Here is a 27,871-nt window from a genome sequence, read left to right on the forward strand (position 1 = left end):
AAACGTTTCTGAATGGTTAGTGGATAAATTTATGTAGTTGCTGTGGAGTTGATTCAACTCATCCACTAGCATGTGTCGTCATGTTAATCTTTTGTGCAAAACCCGTATGGACGCCCACTATACATAGCGTACCTGTTTGCCAAACAGAATCATACACACCAGGCTAACGTTTATGATTGCTATCAAATGCTGTGAATGGTCTAATATTTTTCACTCGGACAGAAACGCTCCTTTTTTAGCAATCGATCTTGTCAGGGTCAACTTCAGGCTATCCAAGCTAACGAGACTCTAAATAGTGTTCAGAGCTCGTCTGTCCAGCCAACAACAGAACAGTTAGCATGAACTTTTGCCATGGCGTTAGAACTGGTACATCGCTTGCAAAAACAAAATGGCGGCGCAGTGGGTGGAAACATGCAGATTAAGGGGCGGTAATATTATAATAAGATCCCTTCTTACGTCACTACGGGAGCGAAATCTGAGCGGCTTGTTTCGGCTTGCCAAAACAAAGGTACTGGGTTGTCTTTTTTCATGTTTTCTGGGTTGGTAGATGCACCGGGGACCCGATTATAGCACTTAAACACGGAAAAAGTCAGATTGTCATGATATGTCCCCTTCAATATATATGGAGTATCAGAGTATTTATTGCAAAGTAATTTTTTTGCTCATCTACAGACTGAAAACAAAAATCTAAACTTTTTAGTCTTTCATGTACCAATATTTCCTTTAGCAGATGCATATTTAGAGTCGACCTCCATTCGAGACACAATCATGTTCAAGTTTCAGGTTTATTGTCTTTGCTGAAGAATGTAATGAATAAACAATGAATCCAGATTTTCCTGGACGATGTCTGTGTGAAATTGATAAATGTGGAGCTTAATATACAGTTGTGTTCGACAGACACTGTAAAACAATAGATATGAAGATACAAAAAAAATAATTTGACCATTTAAACATCTCAAACAAGTGCGGCTGGATATTTAAAATGACGCCAATGTCAGAATAAAGCAGGACATTTTATTTTCCATTAAATTCTCCTTGTGGTTCGTGTTTCAGGATTGAAACAGATGAACACTGACCGTCACTATAATACATCCACATCATTCAGTATGAAAAAAGAACAATGTTATAACTACAAATCTTATTAAAAAACATCAACTGACCCTTCAGAAAGTCTCGCCTTAAAAACTGATTTTCAGACTCATTTTTCTTCTCTAGTAAATGTATCTTGAATTAATAATGTTTGGATATTTGTGCTGGAAACAGTGAGATTTTGTTTTTGCAGTGTAATGACCGTGAGGATCATTTGTCTAGATGTATAACTTTTATCTGCCATTTTTCTATAAAGATATTTTTGCAAAGTGACAGTTCATTCCAGCACACGGATAATATCTAATTGATTTTATCACTTCGTCAGCATATTTATAAATGAAATCTCACTGTTGATGAATCTGGTGAAGGGTCAGCGATCGTCCTCTACTGGCCTGAAACAGCGTGTGTTAGAAACTCCCTTTAAAAACCTTCATCTGAAGTCTTCGTAAAAACAGAATCTATTCAGGGACCAGAAGTGGAAGTCAGCAGTGATTATCTACAGTTCGGATATTTCCCTTTCCTTCCATGTAGCTTCATATCGTCGTCTCAAACTCACTCTCGTATAAAAATACCTCTTATATGAACGTCTCACTCAAACGCTTTACAGCGAAAAACACCAGAAATGAAAGTTCTGTCATCATCTGTCATTTCAAACCTGTAAGATCTTCATTTTCTGTCAAACAGTAAAGGAGAAGTTTTGTGTCTCACCAACAAAATGATGATGTGTATGGTGTTTTTGAGAGTCCAGGAGCCCCGATTATAAAACACAGATACACACACACACACACACACACACACACACACACACACACACACACACACACACACACACACACACACGAATGAGGCTCCTGGTCTCTGATTTGCTGGAAAAGAAAGTGAATAAATAATGACAGAATCTTCATTTTGGAGGGAGTTTTTCCTTCAGGACTCGTTTACATGTTTCAGGAAATAAAGTCTCGTCAGAAGTGAACTTCGTTCTAGTAAAGTGCGGTTATTGTTGTGCAGCAGTTTTCATTCGTCCCGCAGACGGATTACTCAAGTGCATTCTGGGTCATCAAGTCAGCATGTACAGAATCATCTGCTCTCGTCCTTCAGCCGAACAAACCCATGAATGCCAAACTTGAAACCGCCAGTGTTGTTGCCAGGTCGTCATGGTAACCAACCCGGCAACCGTTGCTCAGCCGCTGCGGCTGCTCTGCGCCGTGACCCGCGCTGACCTCTGACCTGCACTGGAGCAAGGGCATCTGGTAGGACGTGGCTCTTTTCTCGGGCCGGTCCGGACTGGAGCCGTCGCTGGGCCGCTGGCCGTTGTACAGCATGTATCGGCCGTGAGCGTCCTGCTCCATCCGGAAGAGCTCGTACTCCGTGTGCGGGAGGCGGATCCCCAGCGCCACGCAGCCATTGGTCGGAGTCACGTCCTGTTCCACGCCCACCTGCCACGAGCCCTGAACGCCACACTCGTTTCCATCGAAGACGTTCAGCAGCGAGGTGGTGGCGAGATCCATGGGCATCACACGCATGTGGTTCACTGGAGGGTCAGAAACGGGCAATTAGTTCGTTGTATATTTTATATAATTAAAGTCCATTAACAGTGTGTCATACAGTAAATTCATACATTGCAAATGTAAATAAACAGAATTTTCATTTTTGGCCAAATTATCCCCAAATTTTTTTAATGGAGTGATACTCTAAATAAGAAACTAAAACTGCCAGTAGGTGGCGATAAATGTCTAAATAAGAAAGTCATTGAATCATTCAAACAGCTGATTCATTCAGGAATGAAGTAAATGGCTCTCTTTATGAATGAGTCATTGAATCATTGTTCACCAGATTGATTCGTTCAAAATGCAGATTCATCCAGAAAGATTCATCCAGAAACGAAACGCCAGCTGTGTTCGACTTGAAGCAGCGCTGCGCAGACCGGTCATTTCGAAAGCATACTAATTGCATTAAATGGTGCATTAATTGCGTTTAATAATTTTAATTGCATTAACAAAGTAAACATACTGCGGTAAAAATGTGGCGTTTTTATATTTATAACATATGATACAGTTAAGCAAGAGTCCTGTCTTCCTGAATACATCACGATTAAAAACGTGATTTCACTGATTTCATACGACAGTTCAATAAACAAGTAGTTAATATTAAGTCACATTTATATTATGGAAACTAGTATGGAAAATAGTTCCAAACTAAGATCACAGCAGAACCACAGCGTATCTCACAGAAACACTTTCAGCGATTCTTCGTTTTGAACGAATCGTTTGAGTCAATGATTCAATCACCCATTCATAAACAACTGCCTCATTCTTGAATGAATCAGCCGTTTAAATGAATCGTTTGAATGAATGACTCAGTGACTCACTCATTAGGATGGTCACCTGCCGCCATCTACTGGTGGTTTAATTTCATGTTTAAAAGTATACATTTTTCCCCAACATTTCTTATTTGTATTTTCAAATTATATTTCTATAATATAAAACCTTTCTAAAACATATTTTAACAATCTCATAACATTATATAATTCAGTTGTAATTTTTCATAGTGAATTATTTAATTTTATTGGTAGCAGCCTTATAGTGTCCTATACACTCTAAAACATGCTGGGTTGAAAACTGACAAACATTGGTTGGGTTAAATGTTTGCTCAGCCTGCTGGGTAGTTTTATTTAACTCAACTATTGTTTAAAATTTACTGTATTTCTTGCTTAAAATGAACCATTAAATTAAAGATTAAATTAAATTAAAAATGCCCTTTATAAAGGTAAAAGAAAATGCCCAGGGTGTCACGGTATATATCACAAATATGCAGATTAAATATGTCAAATCTGACAGAACACTGATAAGAATATTGCTTCAGAATAAATTATATTTACACCACAAAAAAATCCTTTTTTTTCTGGACAAGCAACATTTTTACTCGATTTCAGCACATGACAAGGCTTAATGTGGAGCTCTGAGTTATGATGTCAGAAGAGCTGAGTCTCACCTTTGAACACGAACTCGGTGCCGCCCATCACGCGTGTGGAATGGAGCCCGCGGCTGTAGCGTCCTCTGGCGTAGATGCTGAAGGTCGGGTGTTTGCAGACCGGGTCAGAATAGTGGTAGTAACGCCCCTCCCACGTGTTGTTGTTGTCGTGGAAGATGAAGTGGCGCGTGAGGAACAGAACCTCCGGCCGGACCTCGCAGCGCCGGGACGCCCAGTGCCCCTGAAGACTCACCGTCAGGTCCGGCCGCGGCGGGAGGACGGGCGGGTGGAAGGCGTCGGAGCGGGAGACGATGCGGCAGGCAACGCAGCTGTGATCGTGATTCTGAGAACAGATGAGCAGATTAGATTAGACTGATGTGATTATGAGATCTGATTATCTTCTGAAGGTCTGAATATAAAGCATGCAGTGAACGCTGAAGATCATCAATCAGATCGACCAATCAATTACACTGATTTCATCTGACACTCATTCACCTGTGAAGCTAGAAACATGTCTAATGCATGTTTATATTTAAATCTAATGGTCTATTAGTTCATATTTCAATGTTTATAGTGTATATATTGCATATTTTAAGAGTAGGTTTTTTGTTTGGGAGAAAATGAAAGCAATGATTACATTTATGAATGAAATGTTTTATTTTACAGTTAAAAGAATAATTAAAAACATTAATATAAGTACATCATCTCTATAAGAATTTTGAGGTCACAATTCTTTAGTGTAAACTTATTTTTCTTTCCCTCTCCAACACTTCAATAACATCAAGAAAAACGAAAATACTTTAATTTCTACATTATTATATACTGTATACACACACGTTAGCGGTATATTTATCTCAGCAGATTCGCTGTCATGTGTGAGAGTGAACTATGATTCCAACTGCAATTATTCATTACTTTAGTTTGTAAAAACTGTAAACTATACATTCAAACTATAAATTATAATTTAAAAATGCAAAAACTAAATATATTCAAACTGCAAAAACTGTAAATCATACTGTATATCAACCCTCTACGATGCAAGTAAATCAGTCGCATATGCGACCAAATTTCACGAGAGGCGACTAAAAACTGTATTTTATTAGCCAATGGCCTGTAAATTGTATGATTTCAGTCGCCTGTAATTGAGGTAAAAAAATAAGTTTAGTGCAGATATAATTTCATGTCCTGCAGAGCGTTACACACAGTCGCTTAGCTGAGAGCGCCCTCTGTCTCTTTCTCTCACACACGCGCTCACCTCGAGAGAGAGAGAGAGAGAGAGAGAGAGAGAGAGAGAGAGGACACATGCAGGACTCGTGGACAGAACTGACACTGTCCCGATCGTCATGACAGTTTATAATTCACACGTGTTTTTAAGCCTCGACAATTTAAACATTCAAGCGCAAGACATAAAAGACTAGATATGGTCATTTTCTGAAGAAAATGTGAGCGGTGCTGGTCATGTGCTACTACACCATCCCCTACACTGCCTCGAGTCAAAATATATCAGCACAATTAACATATTTTTAAAAACTGCCATGTTGCTAGCATGATGCTAACACATTTAACATTATGCTAGTCAAATGCTAACACGATTAGAATGTTGTTAGCATGATGTTAACATGATTAGCATGTTGCTAGCATGTTTTAATAAGATGATAACATGATTAACATGTTGCTAGCATGATGTTAACACAATTAACATGTTTTGCTAGCATGATTTAACATTTTGCTAGTCAAATGCTAACATGATTAGCATTTTGTTAGCATGATGCTAACATGATTAGCATGTTGCTAGCATGTTTTTAACAAGATGCTAACATGATTAGCATGTTGCTAGCATGATGCTAACAAAATTAACATTTTGCTTGCATGTGTTTAACAAGATGCAAACAATTAACAGGTTACTAGCATGATATAACATTTTGCTAGTCACATGCTTTAGCATTTTGTTAGCATAATGTTAACACGATTATCATGTTGTTAGCATGTTTTTAATAAGGTGCTAACATGATTACCATGTTTCTAACATGGTTTAACCAGATGCTAACATGATTAACATGTTGCTAACATGATGTTAACACAATTAACATGTTGGTTGCATGTTTTTAGCAAGATGTTAACACAATTAACATGTTGCTAGCATGATGTTAACAACATGTTATCATGTTGGTAGCATGTTTTTAATAAGATGCTAACATGATTAGCATTTTTGCTAGAATAATGTTAACACAATTAGCATGTTGTTTGCATGTTTTTAGCAAGAAGCTAACACAATTAACATGTTGCTAGCATGATGCTAACACGCTTATCATGTTGTTAGCATGTTTTTAATAAAATGCTAACATGATTAGCATTTTGCTAGCATGATGCTAACATGATTAGCATCTTTGCTAGAATGATGTTAACACAATTAGCATGTTGTTTGCATGTTTTAACAAGATGCTAACACAATTAGCATGTTGTTGTTTGCTAGCATGATGCTAACATGATTAGCATGTTGCTAGTATGTATTAGTTAACATTTTTGACGTTTTAATAATTAGCTAATTACTGTTACCATGTAGCTATTCACTGCTAGCATGTGTAGTATGCAGTGCCGTCACAAAGTTCGTCCCAATGTTAAGGCTTTTTTGCCGCTGGGCGAACATCGTACACCCAATCGCTTATAAAAGATCCAACACACCTCTGCTCAATAAGCCGACGATACACTCATGAGACGAGACGATACAAGATATTGGTTTCACGAGAACGAGACAAGACGATATTTTAACACTATTTTTAATAAATCTTCGATGACGAAATATATGAAAAATAGTGTTTTATTCGACTGAAAGCCACAAAATGCAAACAATGCAGGTGCATCTTTAAGTGTTTTAACTCATCTAATGATTATTTTGGTAATCGAGTAATTGGTCGAATATTTCGACGATTAACCGAGTAATTGGTTCATTTTTTGTGGTAATAAAAACAGAATGAAATGAACAACAGCCACTAAAATGACTTCAAATACATATATAATAACGAGGCAATAATAATTGGATCAAATAAAGCTTCCTGTGTCGGCGCAGGTTTATAAATGATTTACATCAGAAATCTGTGTGTGAGTGTGAGAGCGGCGGCCTCACGTGATCACATGACTCTGATCCGCCCTGAAAACCACCAATGAACACACTGGCGCTCCCAAAGACTTCTGGGACACGGAATGAGGATACGGCTGCTATTTGAGATTCAGGGATGGAATTGCAATCATGTCGGTCAAGTGGCTAAATAAGGAAAGATCTGTTAATGAGGGCGGCTTTAATGGCAGCGAGATGACGTCACGCTTCAAAGCGCTGCCTGATGGGATTGAAATGGATGCCACATGCTTGAGGTCGACGAGCGGCATTTCTCTGCTGTTACGCCCGAATGAGAGCGGCAGCGTGTTCTTCGGTGTGCTCTTGTGGCTGATTCTGCAAACCGTGTTTAACAGCACATGAAGGAAGTAAACATCTTTCCATAAAGAGGAATTTCTATATTAAATGTTTTACGAGCTCATGTCGGCCGGAGCTGGCTTGTGTCACAAAAACAACTACTTAAACGACGAAACATGCCTTCTCTCAAAGTTACTTTGTTCGTCAGTCTCTTCATCTTTCCAGGACTTTCTGCTGCGGGTCAAAAGTCCTTGACTCTTACTGAGAGAAAACACGAGATGGAGCCTCAGACCGGTGCAGTATTTACTCTGACGAGCGCTGCCACGTTATTTCATCAGAATGAGGTTTGGTTTATTTCAACAGCAGAGGCCGTCTTCTCTTTTATGATTATTATTGCGACCCTCCCTATAAAACTCTGCCAGATGAAGGATCAGTGGAGCAGAAAGCTAAACACTTCACATCACTTCCTGCGGCCGTGATGGAGAGCGAGCGACTGAGACGTAAACAGAGCCGAGCGGCGATAACCCCGCGCTCTTAAACCACCAACAGCTCGTAAATCTCAGCGTCAGTGAAGGATCCGTCATCCTGAGCTCAACCTCGTCTCATCTTCTCAACAGATGGAGAATCCTCTCGGATCTCGTCTCAGAAACACACCAGTACTCTCACTGACACGAGCTGCGTATTAACTTCAGCTTACAGGACAGCACTAGATCTGCTCGTGGACATGAAAAATAAATAATAATACTTTTTTGTTGTAATGAATCATTTTTTTTGTAATGAATAATATTAATCATAATACAATAAAAAAAAGGATATTTTTGTAAAAATAATATAAGTTTAAGTTTAAGTTTGTAATAATGTTTTTTTTAATTAATAATAATATTTTTTTGTAATTAATATTAGTAATAATCCATTTTTTTGTACATTTTTAAACAGCTTTTTAATGAAAAAACCTGCTTTTGTAATGAATAATGCACTTTTGTAGTGAATAATGTTTTTATAAATAATAAAAATAAAAATAAGAATATATTTTTGTAATAAATAATAATATTTAATAATATTTAATAATAATTAATAATAATAATAATCAATTTTTGTATTTTTTTTAAATTGTAAACTTGTAAATTGCATTTTAATGTTTTACATTTGCTATATATGATGTTTACATATTTTTATAATAACATACATTTTTGTAATGAATGATAATGTGTTTTTTTGTATAAATAATAATGTTTTTATAATTATTAATAATAAAATAATATTTTTTGTAATGAATAATAATCATATTTTTTGTAATTAATAATATTAATAGTAATAAAAATAATATTTTTTTTGTAAACTTGTAAATTGCTTTTTTAATGAAAAAACCTACTGTTTTATGTTTGCTATATTTTTTTAGGATGTTTACATATTTTTATAATAATATACATTTTTGTAATGAATAATAATGTTTTTTACAATTAATAATATTAATAATAATTTTTTGTAAATATGTTTTTTAAAAAATGTACATTTGTAAATTGCTTTTTAATGGAAAAAACCTAAAGTATTTGCTGTATTTTTTCTTTTTTTAAGATGTTTACATATTTTTATAATAACAATATACATTTTTGTAATGAATGATAATGTGTATTTTGTAATAAATAATAGTGTTTTTATAATTATTAATAATAAAAATAGTTTTTTGTAAAGAATAATAATAATAATAATAATAACTTTTGTAATTAATAATATTAATATTTTTGTAAATGTTTTTGTAAATTTGTAAATTGCTTTTTTATTTATGTAATATTTATTTTTATATTTATATTTATTCAAATTTTATGTAATAATATTTATGTAATATTATTGTAAATTATGTTTACATATTTTTAAAATAATAATCTAAGTTTTTGTAATGAATAATAATGCTTTTTATAATTAATTTTATAGTTAATAATAAGTTTTGTAAATTGATGTTTTAGGGTTTTTTTTTTATGAAATAATTTATTTTAAATGCATTTTCTTTTAAGGATGTTTACATATTCTTAGACATCTCTGTGGTGTTTTACCATCACATGACCTCAAGTAGATTACTACTTTTATAAAATAACCGGCCAGCAACATAATAAAATACAGTGACAGAACTGTCTATCAGTCAGCTTTGTTTTATAAATAATGTTGATGTACAGTACGGCTCGAGAGAGAATGATTCTCACCTGGGCGTTCTGCAGCGCGGCCTGATAGCTGGAGGGTCTGTAGTACATCCTCTGCGCGGGTTCGGTGTGAATGTCGCCCAGGTACAGCTCCTCCACCAGCTGGTCCAGGTGATGATGCAGGTGCTGCTTCTCCATCCGCAGCAGCTGCAGCTCGTGCATGGCGAAGTTCAGGCCTCTGGAGCAGTCGCAGTCGCAGCCGCCCTCGTCGCTCCACAGCTCGTAACTCACGTTCGGCAGCCAGGACCCGAACTCACGCGAGGAGCCTCTGCAGCTGCGGTTCAGCCTCTGACCGAGCTCTTTCGCCACCGACGCCGAGTGACACACGACCTGACGGGTCAAGACTCGATTATTCCTACAGCGCTTTACACAGTACAGCTTCACAATGAAAAACAGGAAAATAACAGAATCAATGATGCAGACTTCATTATTGAAACCTTATTGTCAAGTTATATTTCCTCATCTCCACATTTAAACATGTATTTACTATTTCTACACCTGAGTGCTGTGGATCTGGTAGTCGGCCTCCGTTCCGCCCCGTACGATCCAGGACGCCTGTCGGAGGCGCAGTCGGCCCCGGACCAGCAGCGTGTATGTCGGGGTGGTGCAGTGGTTGTCGGAGTAGTAGAACTGGTGAGCCTGGAAGGTGTTGTTGTGAAAGAAGCGGTACGAGCGGGTGAGAAACTCCGGACCGGGACGAACCTCACAGCTGCCATGAGGGAACAGAGAGAGACGACAGAGACTTGACATTCAACACTTTTGCAGTGTTTATTTTAAATGATTTTTCATTATTGTGTTCCTGGTAATCTTGAATCAGAATATCTTCTTTTCCCTCTTGCAGCATCTCTTCTCTTCTCTGATGATGAGGGCGGGGCAACCTGTCACTCACATGAGATCCACCAATAGCAAACCACAACCATCCAATCAATTGACAAAATCAAGCCCCGCCCTACATTTGTTCTTGTTTGAGAAGCGTTTCACTCGGATATACGACACAATAGTATATACTAATTGTCTTTTAAAACAAAAGAAAACTCAAAGCTGAACTGCTTCAGATCTCTCATGCTCTCACCCAGTGGACACCCAGTGGCCTTCGATGTTGGGCGGCATCTGGACAGTGATGCGGGCGCCGTTGTGCAGATGTTTCAGCATGTGGAGGCACTGTGTGTCTTTAGATGGCCAGCCGAGACTCTTCTCCAGAGCCAGCCGAGGGGAACGACTGTCAGAGACGAGCAGAGACGAGCCCTTCACACACCCTGAGGAATCAACCACAGCAGCGGCTTAGAGGAGCGCTAACAGGACATCCATCCATCCATCCATCTATCTATCTATCTAATATTTGTATATATAATGAAAGAATAAAATGTTTCTTTTTATTGTTTTTTTTTTTTTTCTTATGCATGTGTTATGATTATTAGATCCCTTTCATGCATGAATTATGATATCCTCAGTCAGGATTTTTTCCTGTGTTTTTATTGCTCTTAGGGCATGAAAAACAAGATTTGAAATGTAATTTTTTTATGCATACTTTTCAAAGAGATTTCCAGATGTGCACTTGAGTGACCTGCATGCGTTTATGGTTTAAACATAATACAATATTAACACAGCAATATTGTGTGTATTTAACAAACCAATCAATAAAATTATATCAAATCATGTGAAAACTATAAAATATATACAAAAAATATGAATATCAATATTTTTAATAGTTTTTTAACTTGGTTAAATAAAGAATGAAAAGTGAAAAATTGCAAATGCAATATCATCTGAAATGAGCAGTGATGGGGGTAATGTATTACAAGTAACACATTACGTAATCGGATTACTTTTTGATGTTACGAGTAAAGTAACGCATTACAAGTAACGTGCATTATGTGATCAGATTACTTTTTTAATGTAACAAGTAAAGCATTGCAAGTCACATACATTACTTTTTGATGTTAATGCAAATTACATTCTAATAACACAAATACGTTTATTTACAGTCAAAAAAAGATACTGCAGATGAAGTATTTTCAAAAACTACAGTCACAGTAATTGTATGAATTGTAGCTGAAATATAACTATTGATGCATGATGTCCTGCAAGAGTCTCCTAGGATAGAAGGAATGGATGGACATTCCAGAGCAACTTGGCATTTCTGACTGGCCATCGGCCATCTTGGTTTGGAGGGGAAAAAATTGACATACAAAGGCTTGCCACTTGGTGGCAGTGTGTAGGATGATGCACTAAAATACACTGTAGAGATTGATGTGCTACTATGCCATCAAACCCATGCATACGCAAGAAAATGCTTTTGGAATATCTGTCCACTGTAGTGACCTCTATGCATGAAAGGGTTAAGATTATTTTTAAAACATTTTAATGTAAAGCTCTTTGAATTATCAGTTATAATTTCAGTTTATGTTAGTACTGAAAGGGTTAATTCATACTGTAAATACTTGAGAAACGTACACATGAATGTCTGCAAGTAAACCCTGTAATGACACGTGGCTTTAAAGATACTGACTGCACATCGTTTAGATCACATGGACAAATTCAAACTGAGTGGAAAACATAATTCCAGAAAGAACCTGTGTAGAAACACAACACACACACACACACACACACACACACACACACACACACACACACACACACACACACACACACAGAGTCAGTGTAAAAACCTTTAATGACTGTGGGAACGAGCTGGTGCTTTGGACAGAGATGAGGTATTATAATTCATTTTTAAATTTCGTATAATGACACTCGGAGAAAATAAAGCTGATGGTTGAGATAACACCAAACACATTTCTGGCCCGTGATCAGGACCTGCATAAGGACGCCAGATGAAAGGAGAAAACCCTCGAATAGCTGCAGACTAAAACCTCGGAAATTAAAGAATTTCAGTGCCTGAGGCTTCAGGTCTGTATTCCACGCATTCCATCCCAAGATCTGCGTTATGGCAACAGAAACATCATCAAATATATTCCCAAAGTAGGAAACTTTATTACAGTAAACTACATCTGCCTGAATCTGAATCAAGAGAGCACGCAGCACTTCAGGCTCCAAAATAACAACATTAAATCATTTCAACATTGAAACAGAGCTGAAACAATCACCTCAAAGCGTCCACCATTTACCCTCACTCTTGAAAATAAAGGGTTTTCACAGGGATGCAATAGAAGAACCATTTTTTATTCCTCAAGGAACCTTAAAGTGATCAGTATCTGTACTTTATTGAAATATTTATATTTAGGGAAACTTTTACTTCACTACATTCCAAAGCATAATATCGTACTTTTTACTCCACTACATTTCATAAAAACCACACCGGTTCTCGTTATTTTGAACTGAAGAAGTTGTCACCCGCTCAGAGACGTGATAGCAGTGTCTGATTCGCAAACAAGCTGATTCTTTTCAATCAACCTGTTGAATCGGACCGATCCGATTGCATCTGTTCTCTTGTCAACAACTCACTGATTCAAATCGAGTCTCCAGTCAACAACTCAGTGATTCAATGATCCATTCAGAGCGAGTCTCCAGTTAACAACTCACTGAATTCACTCAAAAGAACGGGAGATCCTCGGAGCTTGAGTTTATGTGCGACGAATGGTGTGAAAAGTAAGTTTTATTATGGTAAACATCATATTTTGGTCACGACTGTCAGTTATTTTATAGACAAAATGTGGTGTAAAAGGTGTTTAATCACATTGTATGAAATGTTTGAATATGAACATGTCCACATTTGTGTCTGTTACTGTCTGAGTTTTAGGGTAAAAACTAAACATACCATTAAAAAAACACAAATGAATCCCCATGCATCTTCCCCACTGCAGCAGCAGTTTCAAATGATATGAAACTGCTATGTTTGCATATAGCGTCAGTTCTTCTTAAAAATTTTACACTTTTTGACATCTGTTTTTATATTTGCTGTTTTTTATATTTTATATTAATATAACACACATTTACACACATTTTGTTTGTTCTCATTTCTATATAGGCCTACTTTATGGTATATTTTGTTATTTTCACTTGTTTGCACACTTTAATTATCAGTAGAATTTATCAGGTTTTGGTAATCAAATAAAACATTTCCTTACTTGCAGATCAATACATAATCTTCCTTATTGACTACAGTCTACATGAAAATTCATAATGAAGTCAGACTGAGTTTAAATATTTCGCTCATTTATATATTTTAACAACTTGTAATACAAAAAATGTTTGCCATTCTTCAAGTAATCAAACAACTGTGGAAGTATGCTGATATTTATTAGTTGCATGTTTACCCTATTCACCCTTCATCCACGTTTATCTTTTCTGGATCCTAACGGAAAACTACGTTCTCCAGGGAAACTCCGGCCAGCACAGCTGGAAACATTAGTAACGCTCCGCTGCTTCACTCATATCAAAATCATCATCTCTCCTGAGAAACACATCAGCTGCGTCTGCACCTGCGCACACATCATCTGACCGCCGGCCAACCACGTGTTTGCAAACCCTGTTACCACCTCACACGCCTGACAACACGCCTGACCATCACAACACGCCTGACAACACGCCTGACCATCACAACATGCCTGACCATCACAACACGCCTGACAACACGCCTGACCATCACAACACGCCTGACAACACGCCTGACCATCACAACATGCCTGACCATCACAACACGCCTGACAACACGCCTGACCATCACAACACGCCTGACAACACGCCTGACCATCACAACACGCCTGACAACACGCCTGACCATCACAACACGCCTGACCATCACAACACGCCTGACAACACGCCTGACCATCACAACATGCCTGACCATCACAACACGCCTGACAACACGCCTGACCATCACAACACGCCTGACAACACGCCTGACCATCACAACACGCCTGACCACCACAACACGCCTGACCATCACAACACGCCTGACAACACGCCTGACCATCACAACACGCCTGACAATTACAACACGCCTGACCATCACAACACGCCTGACAATTACAACACGCCTGACCATCACAACACGCCTGACCATCACAACACGCCTGACAACACACCTGACCATCACAACATGCCTGACCATCACAACACGCCTGACCATCACAACACGCCTGACCACCTCATACGCCTGACCATCACAACACGCCTGACCACCTCACACGCCTGACAATTACAACACGCCTGACCATCACAACATGCCTAACCGTCACAACACGCCTGACAACACGCGTGACCTTCACAACACGCCTGACCATCACAACACGCCTGACAATTACAACACGCCTGACCATCACAACACGCCTGACAATTACAACACGCCTGACCATCACAACACGCCTGACAATTACAACACGCCTGACCATCACAACACGCCTGACCATCACAACACGCCTGACAACACACCTGACCATCACAACATGCCTGACCATCACAACACGCCTGACCATCACAACACGCCTGACAACACACCTGACCATCACAACACGCCTGACAATTACAACACGCCTGACCATCACAACACGCCTGACCATCACAACACGCCTGACCATCACAACACACCTGACCATCACAACATGCCTGACCATCACAACACGCCTGACCATCACAACACGCCTGACAACACACCTGACCATCACAACACGCCTGACCACCTCACACGCCTGACCATCACAACACGCCTGACCATCACAACACGCCTAACCGTCACAACACGCCTGACAACACGCGTGACCATCACAACACGCCTGACCACCTCACACGCCTGACAATTACAACACGCCTGACCATCACAACATGCCTAACCGTCACAACACGCCTGACAACACGCGTGACCTTCACAACACGCCTGACCATCACAACACGCCTGACCATCACAACTCTCCTGACCATCACAACACGCGTGACCTTCACAACACGCCTGACCATCACAACACGCGTGACCTTCACAACACGCCTGACCATCACAACACGCCTGACCATGAACCCTCTCGCCTGATGATGTCTTTACACCTGCAAAACACACAGTGTCTTTCATTCTCTAAAGTTTCTAAAAAGGAAACAAAAGTCCTGCTGCAGAAGCAACACAGGAAAGTTGGACAGAAATCGTCCGTCCTCGTCATGTGTGTAACGAGGTTCGACACCCAGTGAATTACTGTAGTAAAAGCAGATTACACTCTTAAAAATAAAGGTTGTTTTTCACAGCGATGCCACAGAAGAATCATTTTCAGTTCCCCACAGAACATTTCAGTGATCAAGAATAATTTTTTTCTTAGTATGAAGAACATTTTAAAACCCTTTTCCATTATAAAGAAGCTTTAGTGTAATGGAAAGATTCCTTGGATGTTAAAGGTTCTTCATGGAACCATCGATGCCAATAAAGGGGCTTTATTTTTACGAGTGTATAGAAGAGCATTTCTACGAACACACTGTGATCTGTGATGTCAGCCGGTCACAGTTAAACCCATCAGAGGAGGTTAAAGTCCTTCTCCAGTTACTACAGCTCTGAGATCTGCTGTGGTGTGCCATTTAAACGCTTTATCTGTTTTCTGCATTATTCTCTCCAAGCTAAATGAATGAATGGCATTTAACCCAGCGACTGGGTTAAATGTTTGCCCAACCTGCTGGGTAGTTTTATTTAACTCAACTATTGTTTAAAAATGACTTAAAATGAACCCAAAGTATGCTTAACAACAATTAACATTTATTAATATGTTTAATAAATGAACTTTATTAATAAGTTTAATGATAATAATTAAACAATATATATTTATTAAATTGCTTATTAATAAATGTTCACCTTTTGATAATTATTGTTTCCTCTAGTAATTATGTGTCTAATTTTTAATTTCCAACATATTTTGGGTTCATTTTAATCCAGTCATATAGTCATTTTTAAACAATAGTTGAGTTAAATAAAACATTTTTGACCCAACTTGGGTTGTTTTTAACCCAACATTTTTACAGTGAAGGACGCATTAACCCTCTGCTTCTGCTCGGGTGGTGAAAAATGATTTTTTATTTTATTTTTTTCAATGAAATGAATGTACTATATTTTAGTTTGATAATGTTTTTTATTTAATATTTTGTATTTTAGGGGATTTTATGGTATTAAATTATATTTATGCTGTAGTTATAATCCATTTATTCACTTTTTGAGCATAGACCTGAAAATGAAAATTCCAACTTAAACTGTGGTAAATCTTGAATGTTTTGGATCACAGACTGAAGTTTGGTCTCTTTTTAAAGACGACACTTGGCAGATTATTGCTGAAGTGAAAAAAGTTTTAAAAAGTGAACATAAAAAAAAAAGTTATAAAATTTTACTATGAAAAACTGCACAAAACTACTATTTTAATTTTTTATATGAAATATATATTTTCCAAAATGTGTTCCAAAACTGTGAGAAAATCAAAGCCACAAATCTAAACAAGTTGTTTTCCAGGTTGATATCTGAAGAAATGAGCTTTCAGTCAGATTTAGTTTGGCCGCAGTACCACACGCCTCCACTAGATTCGTTTCCCATTCATTTCCAATGCCTCATTTTTGATCGTGTGACTGTCATTCAGGACCATTTAACCTTTTCAAATCATGTCCATTATTATTTTGTGTTCACATAACAAGTGCCAAAACCTTTACCAAGTTTCATACCATTCTGACGAAGCAAAAAATTCTAAAAAACGTAAAACTTCAGAGGGTTAAATTAATCAAAAGTGACAGTAAAGACATTTATAATGTTACAAAAATGTCTTTCTATTCATCAAAGAATCCTGAAAAATAAAATGTATGACAGTTTCCAGAAAAATATGAACTGTTTTCAACATTGATAATAATCATAAATGTTTCTTGAGCAGCAAATCATCATATCAGAATGATTTCTGAAGGATCATGTGACACTGAAGACTGGAGTAATGATGCTGAAAATTCAGCTTTGATCACAGGAATAAATTACACTTTACTATATATTCACATAGAAAACAGCTGTTTTACATTATAATAATATTTCACTGTTTTTACTGTATTTTTGATCAAATAAATGCAGCCTTGCTGAGCAGAAGAGACTCTTTCAAAAACATTTAAAAAATCTGACCGACCCCAAACTTCCAGTGCAAACATACTTAATTTGTTCTTGCAGTGCAAAAAATCTAGTTATGGATTTAATATTCTTCAGAGGGATCAGTGAACTGACTTCCATTCTGTTTCTGTCTTGTTTCTCACACCATCTTCATTCTTCCGTTGTGAATGCTGAAGTGAGCCAAACACTCGCTCTCGTTCCCAGCGCTGGCCGTCTATCTCAATCAAAGCGTCCGCAGCGCTCTCGAGACCAAACCACCGAGAACATTTCCAGTTGGCCCGATCCCATCGCTGAGGTAACAGCTCTGGGCCGACTGACAAACACACAAGCTCCAGAATCACTCCGTCCGGATACAGTTGACAACACAATTCCATCTTAAAGCTTTTTACCACACGGCCCTCCGTCTGCGTCTGAGGGGACGCTTTCTTCCGGAGAGCCGCTTTAACGGCCCTCTCGTTAATTCTGATTATATATACAAGTTTATGAGCTTGTAGACGTTTTAATAGACGCATGATTCAATGGAGGAAAGGGGTTTTTAATGTGGATAAGAATAGACTGGCACATGTATTTAGAGGAGGATACCAGCTAACAGCGAACGTTCTGCCAAGGTTCTCTCAAAGTTATGAGCAAACGTTCTTCCAGTAACGTTTATCTAGTCTTTAATAATGTTCCCAAAATGTCAACATGCGTTTAAACATTGTAGTTGGATGTTTGTCTAACGTTTTTTTAAATGTTACTACTTGTTTCGGAACGTTCAGAGAACATTTAAAAGTAACGTTCCAATAATGTTTCCTTAACGTTTGCATTACCACGAAAAAAACGTTCAGAGAACATAATGTTTTCATAACTGATTTTTTAAAGTTGGAGCATGTTTTACAAGAAAATATTATTTCTTTATAAAATTATTTTTCAAAATTAATTCAATTTCTTTCTATATAATTTTTATCCTGAGTGAAAATAATTTCAAACTGGGTGATTATGTTTCAGAATTTGAATATATTAAAGGGGTCATATCATACTTTTTTTTTTATTTCCCCCCCCCAGATAATGTTTTATAATTTTATCACTGTCAAAAACATGTATTTATGTCAGTTTATTCTGCTGTTTAGAAATAATATGATCTATCCTACATCCTCTCCGTGTCTGGATTAAGTTCAGACCCCTTAATAGACGTCAGAAACTATCAGGCGTTTGTTTTATCACTCATTTTTAAGTCACTTTGGTTAAAAGGATAAATGTAAACATTAAAAATGATCATTCTGTCATCATTTAAATCATAACTCAAAACATTAGGGTCTAAATGACATTGACTTTCACAAAAGATATGATTCAAAAACATGAGTATTTCAAAGACGTTCTGCAGTTTCTCTTTCTTTCTGAGAAGTTGTGGCTCAGATAACACTCAGCTTTTGAGCTCGACATCTAACAAGGTTTCGGAGCCAGTCGACTCCACGTGAGACGCTCCTAAGGTTGCCGTCTTGGCTTCTCTTTGACCTGATCCTGAGGTTTTTCCCCCTATAAATTTACAGCACACTCTAATCTGCCCTGACGACGGGGTTTATGGCTGCTGGGAAAGGCTGCTATAATGCGCCACTTAATTGAACGTTAGATTCTCTTAAACACACTGGAGAGAAAGAGCATATGAAAATATCTTTTTTATCTCTCGACTCCGTTTGAAGTGGCTGCCAAACGTTTGTCATTTCCAGCTGATGAAACGGGTCAAACGCAGTCCAGTAATCTGCTTTCTTCCACGTGAGACTGTGTGAGATCTATTGCACATGTGTGCAGAGAAACAGCATTTCGTGTTATTGTATCCGTAATAGTACAATTTGTACATTCTGTGTTATGTTTACTAGTACAAACTATCCCACACACACACACACACACACACACACCACAAGTTAGCCTATCTAACGGTCAAAAATGAACAGAAGTGGCAAAAATGCCCCAGATATGTAATATTTTAGAGCAAAAACAGCCCATACTGAGTTATGTAACATTTCATATATTTCACAACACTCTTTCTAGATTTATCTGACTTTAGAGACACTAATATTAAATGTAAAAATGACCCTCCAGGAGGAGCATTGCCATTTCTGACAGGTCTAATTGAGATCTAATCAATTATTGTACATAAAATTGAACTTAATTAACTTACTACAGAATCTGTATTGCATTTAATCCAAACTGACAAGCGTTTTGAAGAAGTGTTCACACGCCATCATAAAGAATAAGGTTTGTGGTTGCTGATTTTCACTACAGCTCAAACTCGATTACAGTTTTAACAAACTACACAGTTTGATTTAATAACATCAACATGACGTAATTTAACTTCTTATCGGATAAAACAGCACACAAATGATGAAATGTGACGAAAATATGATTTTAAAGAGCACTTTCAACTTTGAATACGATTTACGTTGTGATTAATTTATTATTTAGAAAAAGATCTTTTAAAAATGACCCTTTTGCTTTAAGTATTTTGATTGACAGGCTGCAGTATACGCGATACCAACGACATTTATATTCTATTCACGAATTCATAGTATTTTCACATCTGATTTAAGATGAATGAAAACACTCACCAATCATCATCATCAGCACAAACACAGACACAGCCATTATTATTCCCACAGAATGATTTTCGCTCAGTATTTTCCTTCTTCAGATTAATCTCACACGTAGTTTCTCTTCTATCCAGAATTTTTTAGATTCTCTGCGCGAGAAGTCCGACAACATCCATCCGACCCGCCGCGCGCCGCGCGCAGACGCACTGGAGACTCGCACGACGCGCCAGGACAAACATCTGAAACACTCGCGACACAGAAGCATCGATTAATATAGCGATCTGCTGCACGAGTTACTGTTCCCACAGGAGAGCATGGAGCAATCCACGGAAAACCATGACGGAGATCTCCAGAGAATCCTGCGCTGAGCCTTCTGAGAGAGAGAGAGAGAGAGAGAGAGAGAGAGAGAGAGAGTGTGTGTGTGTGTGTGTGTGTGTGTTCACTGTTCACCACATCAAACAGATCCTGATCTCAGAACAATTCAAGTTCTTCCTGTTAGAACCTGCAGACATTTTTTTTCTTGTGTTAAATGTGTTGAAAACGTTATTTCTGAAGTTTAAAAAAATCTTGGGGATCCAAACATTAAGGGAACATTCCATTTCCCAAACAAGTAGTAACATTAAAGGGGTCCTTGATTATGATTTGACTTTTTTAACTTTAGTTAGTGTGTAATGTTGCTGTTTGATCAGAAACAACATCTGCAAAGTTACGACACTCAAAGTTCAATGCAAAGAGAGAGATTTTCTTTTACAGAAATCGCTTTTTAAGGACTACAACAAACGGCTGGTAGGGACTACAACGAGCTTCTTCCCGGGTTGGTGACATCACTAACCCTAAAATTTACATAAACCCCGCCCCCGAGAACACACAACAAAGGGGGCGGGGCCATGTTGGGCTGCTTTAGAGAAGAGGAAGAGTTGTTGTAGTAGAGTGTTGTTGACATGCCGTCATTTTACGCCGGACTGCTTCACAAACGAGGGTCAATTCAACACAAAAGATGAACATGACGGCACATGCTAGTGGATGAGTTGAATCAACTCCACAGCAACTACATAAATTTATCCACTAACCATTCAGAAACGTCTAAAAGTTGTAACTTCTTCCTGAGTCTCTCCATCAGTGTCGACTCCGGTTTGAACAATGTAAGGCTGAACACCGTTACTGACAATCCTCATTTTGGCTGCGTGAGATTCTCCAGCTTTGTTGTTGTTGAGCTGTTAAAGCTCCACCCTCTTCTGGAAAGGGGGCCGGGAGCAGCGGCTCATTTGCATTTAAAGGGACACACACAAAAACGGCGTGTTTTTGCTCACACCCAAATGGGGCAAATTTGACAAGCTATAATAAATGATCTGTGGGGTATTTTGAGCTGAAACTTCACAGACACATTCTGGAGACACCAGAGACTTATATTACATCTTGTGAAAGGGGCATTATAGGTCCGCTTTAATAAAAGATGGCAGCATGTTTATTAGGCTGCTGTCACTTTAAGAGTTGACGTGGATCTGACACACATCTGATGTTCTCAGAACTCTTTATGGTCAACGGATTGCAGGAAAAAAACATATGATGTGCTAATTGCGTTAAATATTTTAAAACGTTAAAATGAAATATAATAATTGCAAAAATTGTTTGCAAAAATTCACCCAAGAAAAAACATTGAACAACAGTAAATGTTACCACAACGATATTGTTTATATAGAGACCATCCAATCACTTCCACATGGATGAAATCAGTTTAAAGCAATAACTTTATCAATAATAAAATCTATATGCATTCCTGTAGCTCAAACTGTAGAGCAACTCCAAGGTCACGGGTTCGATTCCCAGGGAATGCATGTACTGATAAAATGCAGGCGTTGGATAGAAAATGTAAATATAGTCACATCACTTCCATTCCTCTCAATGAAAGACTGAGACTGTCAGATTCAACATTTACAAAGACTTTTCTAGATGTTACAATGACTGTAAGAGATGTTTGACTGTGGAAATACCATGTGGATTCACTTTAGCACGACCAGCGCTGCTCTCATGCAGACGGAGAGCTAAAAAATTCATCACTTTCTCACCCTCATGTTGTTGAAAACCAAGACTTTCTTTCTTCTGTAAAACACAAACAAAACACACTAGATGTTCAGCAGAGTGTCTGAGTAGATTTAAAACACTTTCACAAGACTTGCAAAAAACCACAAGTCTTTATTAGTCTCTCTTGTCATATTATTATGATGATAATTTCCCTTCATTTTATTCTTTAACGTCATCCATTTACATTTCTTTGTCATTTACACTGTTCTAAATGCACTGTTTTAATTGAACACTACAATTGCTTTGGCAATGTAAAAATGTTTGTCATGCCAAAACAGAGTCAAAACTGACAGAATGATCATTGATGAGTGACTATCCCTGAAAATCACCGTCACTGACTTCATGCACTGGTCGTGCTAAAGTGAATCCACATGTTATTTCCACAGCTCTTGTAACATGTAGAAAAGTCTTTGTAGATGTTGTATCTGACAGACAGAGTCTCAGTCCTTCATTTGAGAGGAATGGAAATGGTGTGACCATATGGAGAGAGAGAAAAAAGCAAAACAAGGCGAGCTTTAAACGGGCTGACTGGCTTGAGTTTCTCTCAGTTCAAAGGACTTTAATCTTCTGGTTTGGCTACAATCAGACGGGATTTAAGTGGGAGTGAGACGCCCTCCCTCCTGTCTCTCTCTCTGTCTCTCTCCCTCCCTCTCTCTCCCTCTCTCTCTCTCTCTCTCTCTCTCTATGGCAGCTGTGAATGTGTGGAAACAGAGATGTTGGCGAAGCCTCTGAAGTGGTGACTTCATACCGATCTGTTGCTTTCAAGCGCTGTTGTTCGCTTTTCCTGTCTCCATTGTTCGGACTTAATGTTTTGTGGAAGACCACATCCTGTGAAACACCACTCCTGCAAAACTGCTCACCAAAAACTCACCAGCACTCTCTGGCTGTGGGATTCTGCGCACGATTCCTCCAGCTCTGATGTAACGGCTGAAGTTTGATGAGCAAAGACAGATGCTTTAACGAAAGCCTTCATGCAGAGCGAGCAGAATCATGTTTACTGTGGTGATTTACAGCAGCTGATCTGTTTAAAGAGGACCTATTATGTTTTTGTGCTCTACTAGAGCAGGTTTTCCTGCTTGAATGTTGATTGTTTTCCTCATATTCTCCATTGTTCAGCTCCTCTCTTCCCAGTCTGTCAGTAACGCTCTGTTTAGTTCCTGTCTCTATGAAGCCCCTCCTTCTGAAAAGCACAGTGTGCTCTGATTGGTCGGCTGGAGCAGTGTGTTGTGATTGGTGTTTGGGAAATGTCCCACCCCTTACCATAACCGCCAGTTTCAACTCACTACTAACTAACTCAACCAGGCCCCGCCCCTTTATTCTGTGTATGAATTATTTAAATGAGGAATATTGTGAAGAAAACTCAAGATGGAGGCGTTTCAGAAACACTGACACTGATATAGAGAAGAACTCTTTAAGAAGCTCATTAGAGCCAGAGTCTCCATGTGTGAGAGAGAAAACCAGCGTCGGTCCTTTGAGTTGAACAGTATCAGTTTCTCAAACAGACAGATTCACCCCTCAAAACACACTTTGACCTCTGACCTGGATCAGCAGAGTCTCTGATGTTAAAGTGACAAAACAAACAGCAGATAACCAACACCAGTTTCAGCACTGCCTGAGTTACACGAGATAACAACTTTTAATTTAAGTGAAATGAAAACAATCTTCACATAAACCCATTATAATAAATGTCATATTTACCTGTCTAACAGGGAGGAAATATTGAAAATTGAATAAAGTTTTCAAACACTTTACAGTCTTCACTGCATAAATTATAAATGAAATATAGATTAATCCTTATTAAAGCTACAATTTTGTCTTTGATGAACATCAATGATAGACATCACAGCAGCTGGTTTATTAGGCTGCTGTCACTTTAAGAGCTGCCGCTGCCGATCATGACGCGCATCTCATTTCCTCACAACTCTTTAAGTTCATTTAAGACGTTATTTAACTCATTTAAGACTGCTCTTATGGGGATACTCGAAAAAACGGGCATTTTGCCATAATTCTGTGTGTTATTGTTTGTTCAAGAGCTCTCTATACTGGTGCGCATCTTTCTGTGCACACGAGTCGTTTGTGTGTCACATGACACGACATTCACAGACAGTTTCGTTTTTCTTGTGGCGCTTGAATGGTTTAAAAGCATTTGCGTGAATAAGAGCATGATCATTTAATGTAACACTAGCCAAATTATGACAGAAAAAATGGATGCTATGTTAAAAAAATTAATTAATCGCATACGTTAACACGCTAATTTTGACAGCACTAGAGTCAATACATCATCAATCCTCCTTCCAAAACATGTTTTTGTCTTACCCTGATTCACTATATTATTGTGTCTGTTATTAGTGTTAGTTATATATATTAGTTATATATAACTATATAATTAGTATTAATTATATATTATAATATAATTATTATAATATATAATTAGTTATATATTATATATTAGTTATATTGTAGACCTGTCAGGATGGTTTTCATGGGAAATTGTGTCATACGTCACTTGTGCGTGTCTCATCATATCCGAAAATTGAGAAAAGTTGCTCCGGCTGCTTTGACGCGTGTCTGGTGTGTGAGTGACACAGGTTAGTTGCCAGAATGAGCAAGAAAGATTGACATGGAGCCTCTAAATCTCTGAAGAATCAGCCGTTTTAAACAAACGCCGAACAGAGGAGATTCTACTGGCGAAAAGAGAACGCAACAGAGCTCGTAATAAAACAAGAATCAACATTAGTTCGGCTTTTTGGAGATGGCGAGTACTGAGGGATCTGAAATGCGACGCGGCGTATTTAAGTAGTTTGAGAGCATAGGGATTCAAGGTGCTTCATGGGAGTGGGCGGGGCTTAAGCATGATTGACTTCTTACAATTCTCTGATTGTTGGGGATTTCTTTACAGAATCATGGGTAATGTAGTTTTTCACCAGGGATTCCATCATTAAACATGATTCTTTATAAAGCAGGTCGAAATAATGCAGTCGGGTGGCTTAAACAAAAGCAAATACCATCGACTGACAACCTCAGAGCTCACATTAGACTCTCTTTAATGGGCTTTGGCCTGGTTTCACAGACAGGGCTTAGATTAAGCCAGGATTAGGCTTTAGTTCAATTAGGGCATTTAAGTAGCTTTTATAAACAAGCCCTAGAAATAAAACATCACTGGTGTGCATCCTGAGACAAAACAATAGCACTGACATATTTTAATAGATGTTTGTGCAAGTTACCTTCAGTTAAAACAGATCAAACATGTCTTGTCTGTGAAACCGGTGGATTAAGTTCAAAATCAGTTTCCCTGTGGAGAAAATGAATGGGAACCGCTCTATTAATCTCATTGTTTAGTGGATTTCCTCTGTTACCATGGAGTTTACCGTGGTATTCGCGCTCCGCTGTGTTTAATCCTGATGGCTGTGCTCCACTAACTCAACTAATTTTTCCTTCCACTTCACTCATTTCTTCCTTTCCTATATTCTCTCATTCCCTCTCTGTTTCCAGGTTCCAGTCTTGGAAGCTCGGATGCGGAACGGTGATCCTGGAGACAGGAGGGATTAACCATCAAAGTGAGTTCAGGTGTTTTTACCTTCTCTGTTCAGTAATCAAAGGCTCCGCACCAAACCCTAGTGAGTTTCCTTCATAGACGGCATGTTAAGGCATCATAGTTGCGCTCTGTGTCTTAGAGACCTTCTTAGACATTGAGAATGTGTTCACTTTTGATTAACAAACACAAAGTCTGATTTCATAACTTAATAGAAACACATTCAGTCTCTTTTATTTCAATGACATCTGCAGTCACTTACTATGTATGTAACACAGAATCCAGCAAGATGAATTCAGAAGATCATAAATATGAAATCTGAGATAAATATGTAGAAACTGTTGTTATTAATTTGTGCCCCTCTGCAGACAATGACATACTGTTTATCCCGAAACATTCCTGAACTCAGTCGAGGTTCATCTTTCTGTTTTTAATTAATGTTTTTTGATGATTCCGCTGTTTTTTTATGCATACATAATTCTGCGTTTTGCCGCCCATCTATATCTGTTCATAATTAAAACGCTCAAATACAGGCAGTAATTCACTGCGCTGATTATACTCATCAATCACAATCATAAAGACGAGTTCGTTTCAGCTTTGCTTAATTAGCAGCTCTGTGGTTAAATGACATTAACCTCACGTTACCTCTGTGCTTATTTCTATCGCTCTCCATCAAAACATGTACACGTCTGCTTTGAGAACTGAAATATTTGTCACTGGAACAACTTATTTAGTCACTTTTTCCACATAAATAAATGAATGTAACTTGAATCTCACTCTTAGTAGAAAAGATTCTCTATTGAACCTTAAAGGGTTTCGTTCATATATAGAACCGTTTAGGGATTCCCATTATGGCATCATTTATTTTAATTAAATTTTATGAATTAAACGGCTCGTAAACATACTTTATTACTGGAAAAAATTGAAATAAAATGTTAAACATTTCACCTTATATACCTTTTTGGCTTTGAAATTGAGAACCCTTGGTCATATCAGTGTTCTAGAGAAAACACAGTCACTCATCACAGACTGATTCTCAGCTGGACAAACAGGAGTAAAGTGGGATGCTCTCTTTACTAGAAAACGCTTTCTTGTCTCTCCAGCGTCTGATGAAATGATTGTCCAGTGTTCAGTCACAATGCTGTGAGGTTGGACTCGTGTGTGAAGTCTCTGTACGTCTCTACTGATGTTTGATTTCAGGCCTCTGTGACCTTAAAAGAAGAAAGAAACAGTGACTTTACTCTTTACTCTTTCAGCAGCTGACCTCAAACACCTACAGAGACTTTCAAGGAAAATATATTAATATTTTTTATTTTTCTCAGTCAGTTTTGTTCATTTTCTGAAAGTCATGAACATTCATAAATCATCACGCAATATATAATATAATATAGCTGCTTATAGTATGCAAAGCTATATGGAAAATTACAGCTTGGTAAGTAATGATACAATAAAAATATTATATAAATATTAGATATTTACCCTGGTTTGCATTTGTTTTCTTCACACAAAGAAAACAAGTGAAACAATAAAATCTCAAAATTTAAAAAGAAATGATAACAGTATAATAAAACTTTTCTTAGTTTTAATGTATCTTATTTTGCAATATTTTCTTAGCAAAATTGGCAGTAAAAATAAAAAAATTCATAATCAATTTAATTTCAATTAAAAAGGCCAATAATGTGATGAAATTGTTTCAAAATGTTTCATTTGATTGGCAGTAAAAATAAAAAAAATCATAATTACTTTAATTTAATTTAGAAAGGCCAATAATGCGATGAAAGCATTTCAAAATGTTTAATTTGATTAGCAATAAATAAAATTTCATTTGATTATTTCTGTCGGACTGGTGAACACCACACATCAGATTCCTGTACGATTGTGGAAAGTTAAAGCAGACTGGGCTTGATGGTAATGATTGCTTTACGCTGAAAACACTCCGTTTCCATGACAACACTGGGCTTTGGGATG

At 37.8% G+C, this 27,871-nt stretch overlaps 1 protein-coding gene across 1 annotated transcript; it reads right to left on the reverse strand.

The window, feature by feature from the left end:
• Positions 1–766: 766 nt before the first annotated feature.
• On the reverse strand, positions 767–20,672 carry LOC127496359 (protein APCDD1-like). The gene is made up of 6 exons (XM_051864226.1): positions 20,308–20,672; positions 10,736–10,919; positions 10,162–10,372; positions 9,667–9,993; positions 4,081–4,402; positions 767–2,620 (listed from the first exon to the last, which is right to left on the reverse strand). Exons 1-6 carry the CDS (start codon positions 20,342–20,344, stop codon positions 2,184–2,186), a joined length of 1,518 nt encoding a protein of 505 aa, XP_051720186.1. The 5' UTR covers positions 20,345–20,672; the 3' UTR covers positions 767–2,183.
• Between the last annotated feature and the right edge of the window lie 7,199 nt (positions 20,673–27,871).

The sequence above is a fragment of the Ctenopharyngodon idella genome, chromosome 2, assembly GCF_019924925.1.
Source record: "Ctenopharyngodon idella isolate HZGC_01 chromosome 2, HZGC01, whole genome shotgun sequence".
NCBI classification, from domain to species: domain Eukaryota; kingdom Metazoa; phylum Chordata; class Actinopteri; order Cypriniformes; family Xenocyprididae; genus Ctenopharyngodon; species Ctenopharyngodon idella.

Bases quoted from the DNA above. Each gene is read 5' to 3' on its own strand.
- LOC127496359 (XM_051864226.1), bottom strand. From the start codon at position 20,344: ATGGCTGTGTCTGTGTTTGTGCTGATGATGATGATTG. The intron at 10,373-10,735 runs GTGAGAGCATGA...CCCTCATGGCAG, and splicing joins GGCCACTGGGTGTCCACTGG to CTGTGAGGTTCGTCCCGGTC. The intron at 4,403-9,666 runs GTGAGAATCATT...ATCTGTTCTCAG, and splicing joins CCGCGCTGCAGAACGCCCAG to AATCACGATCACAGCTGCGT.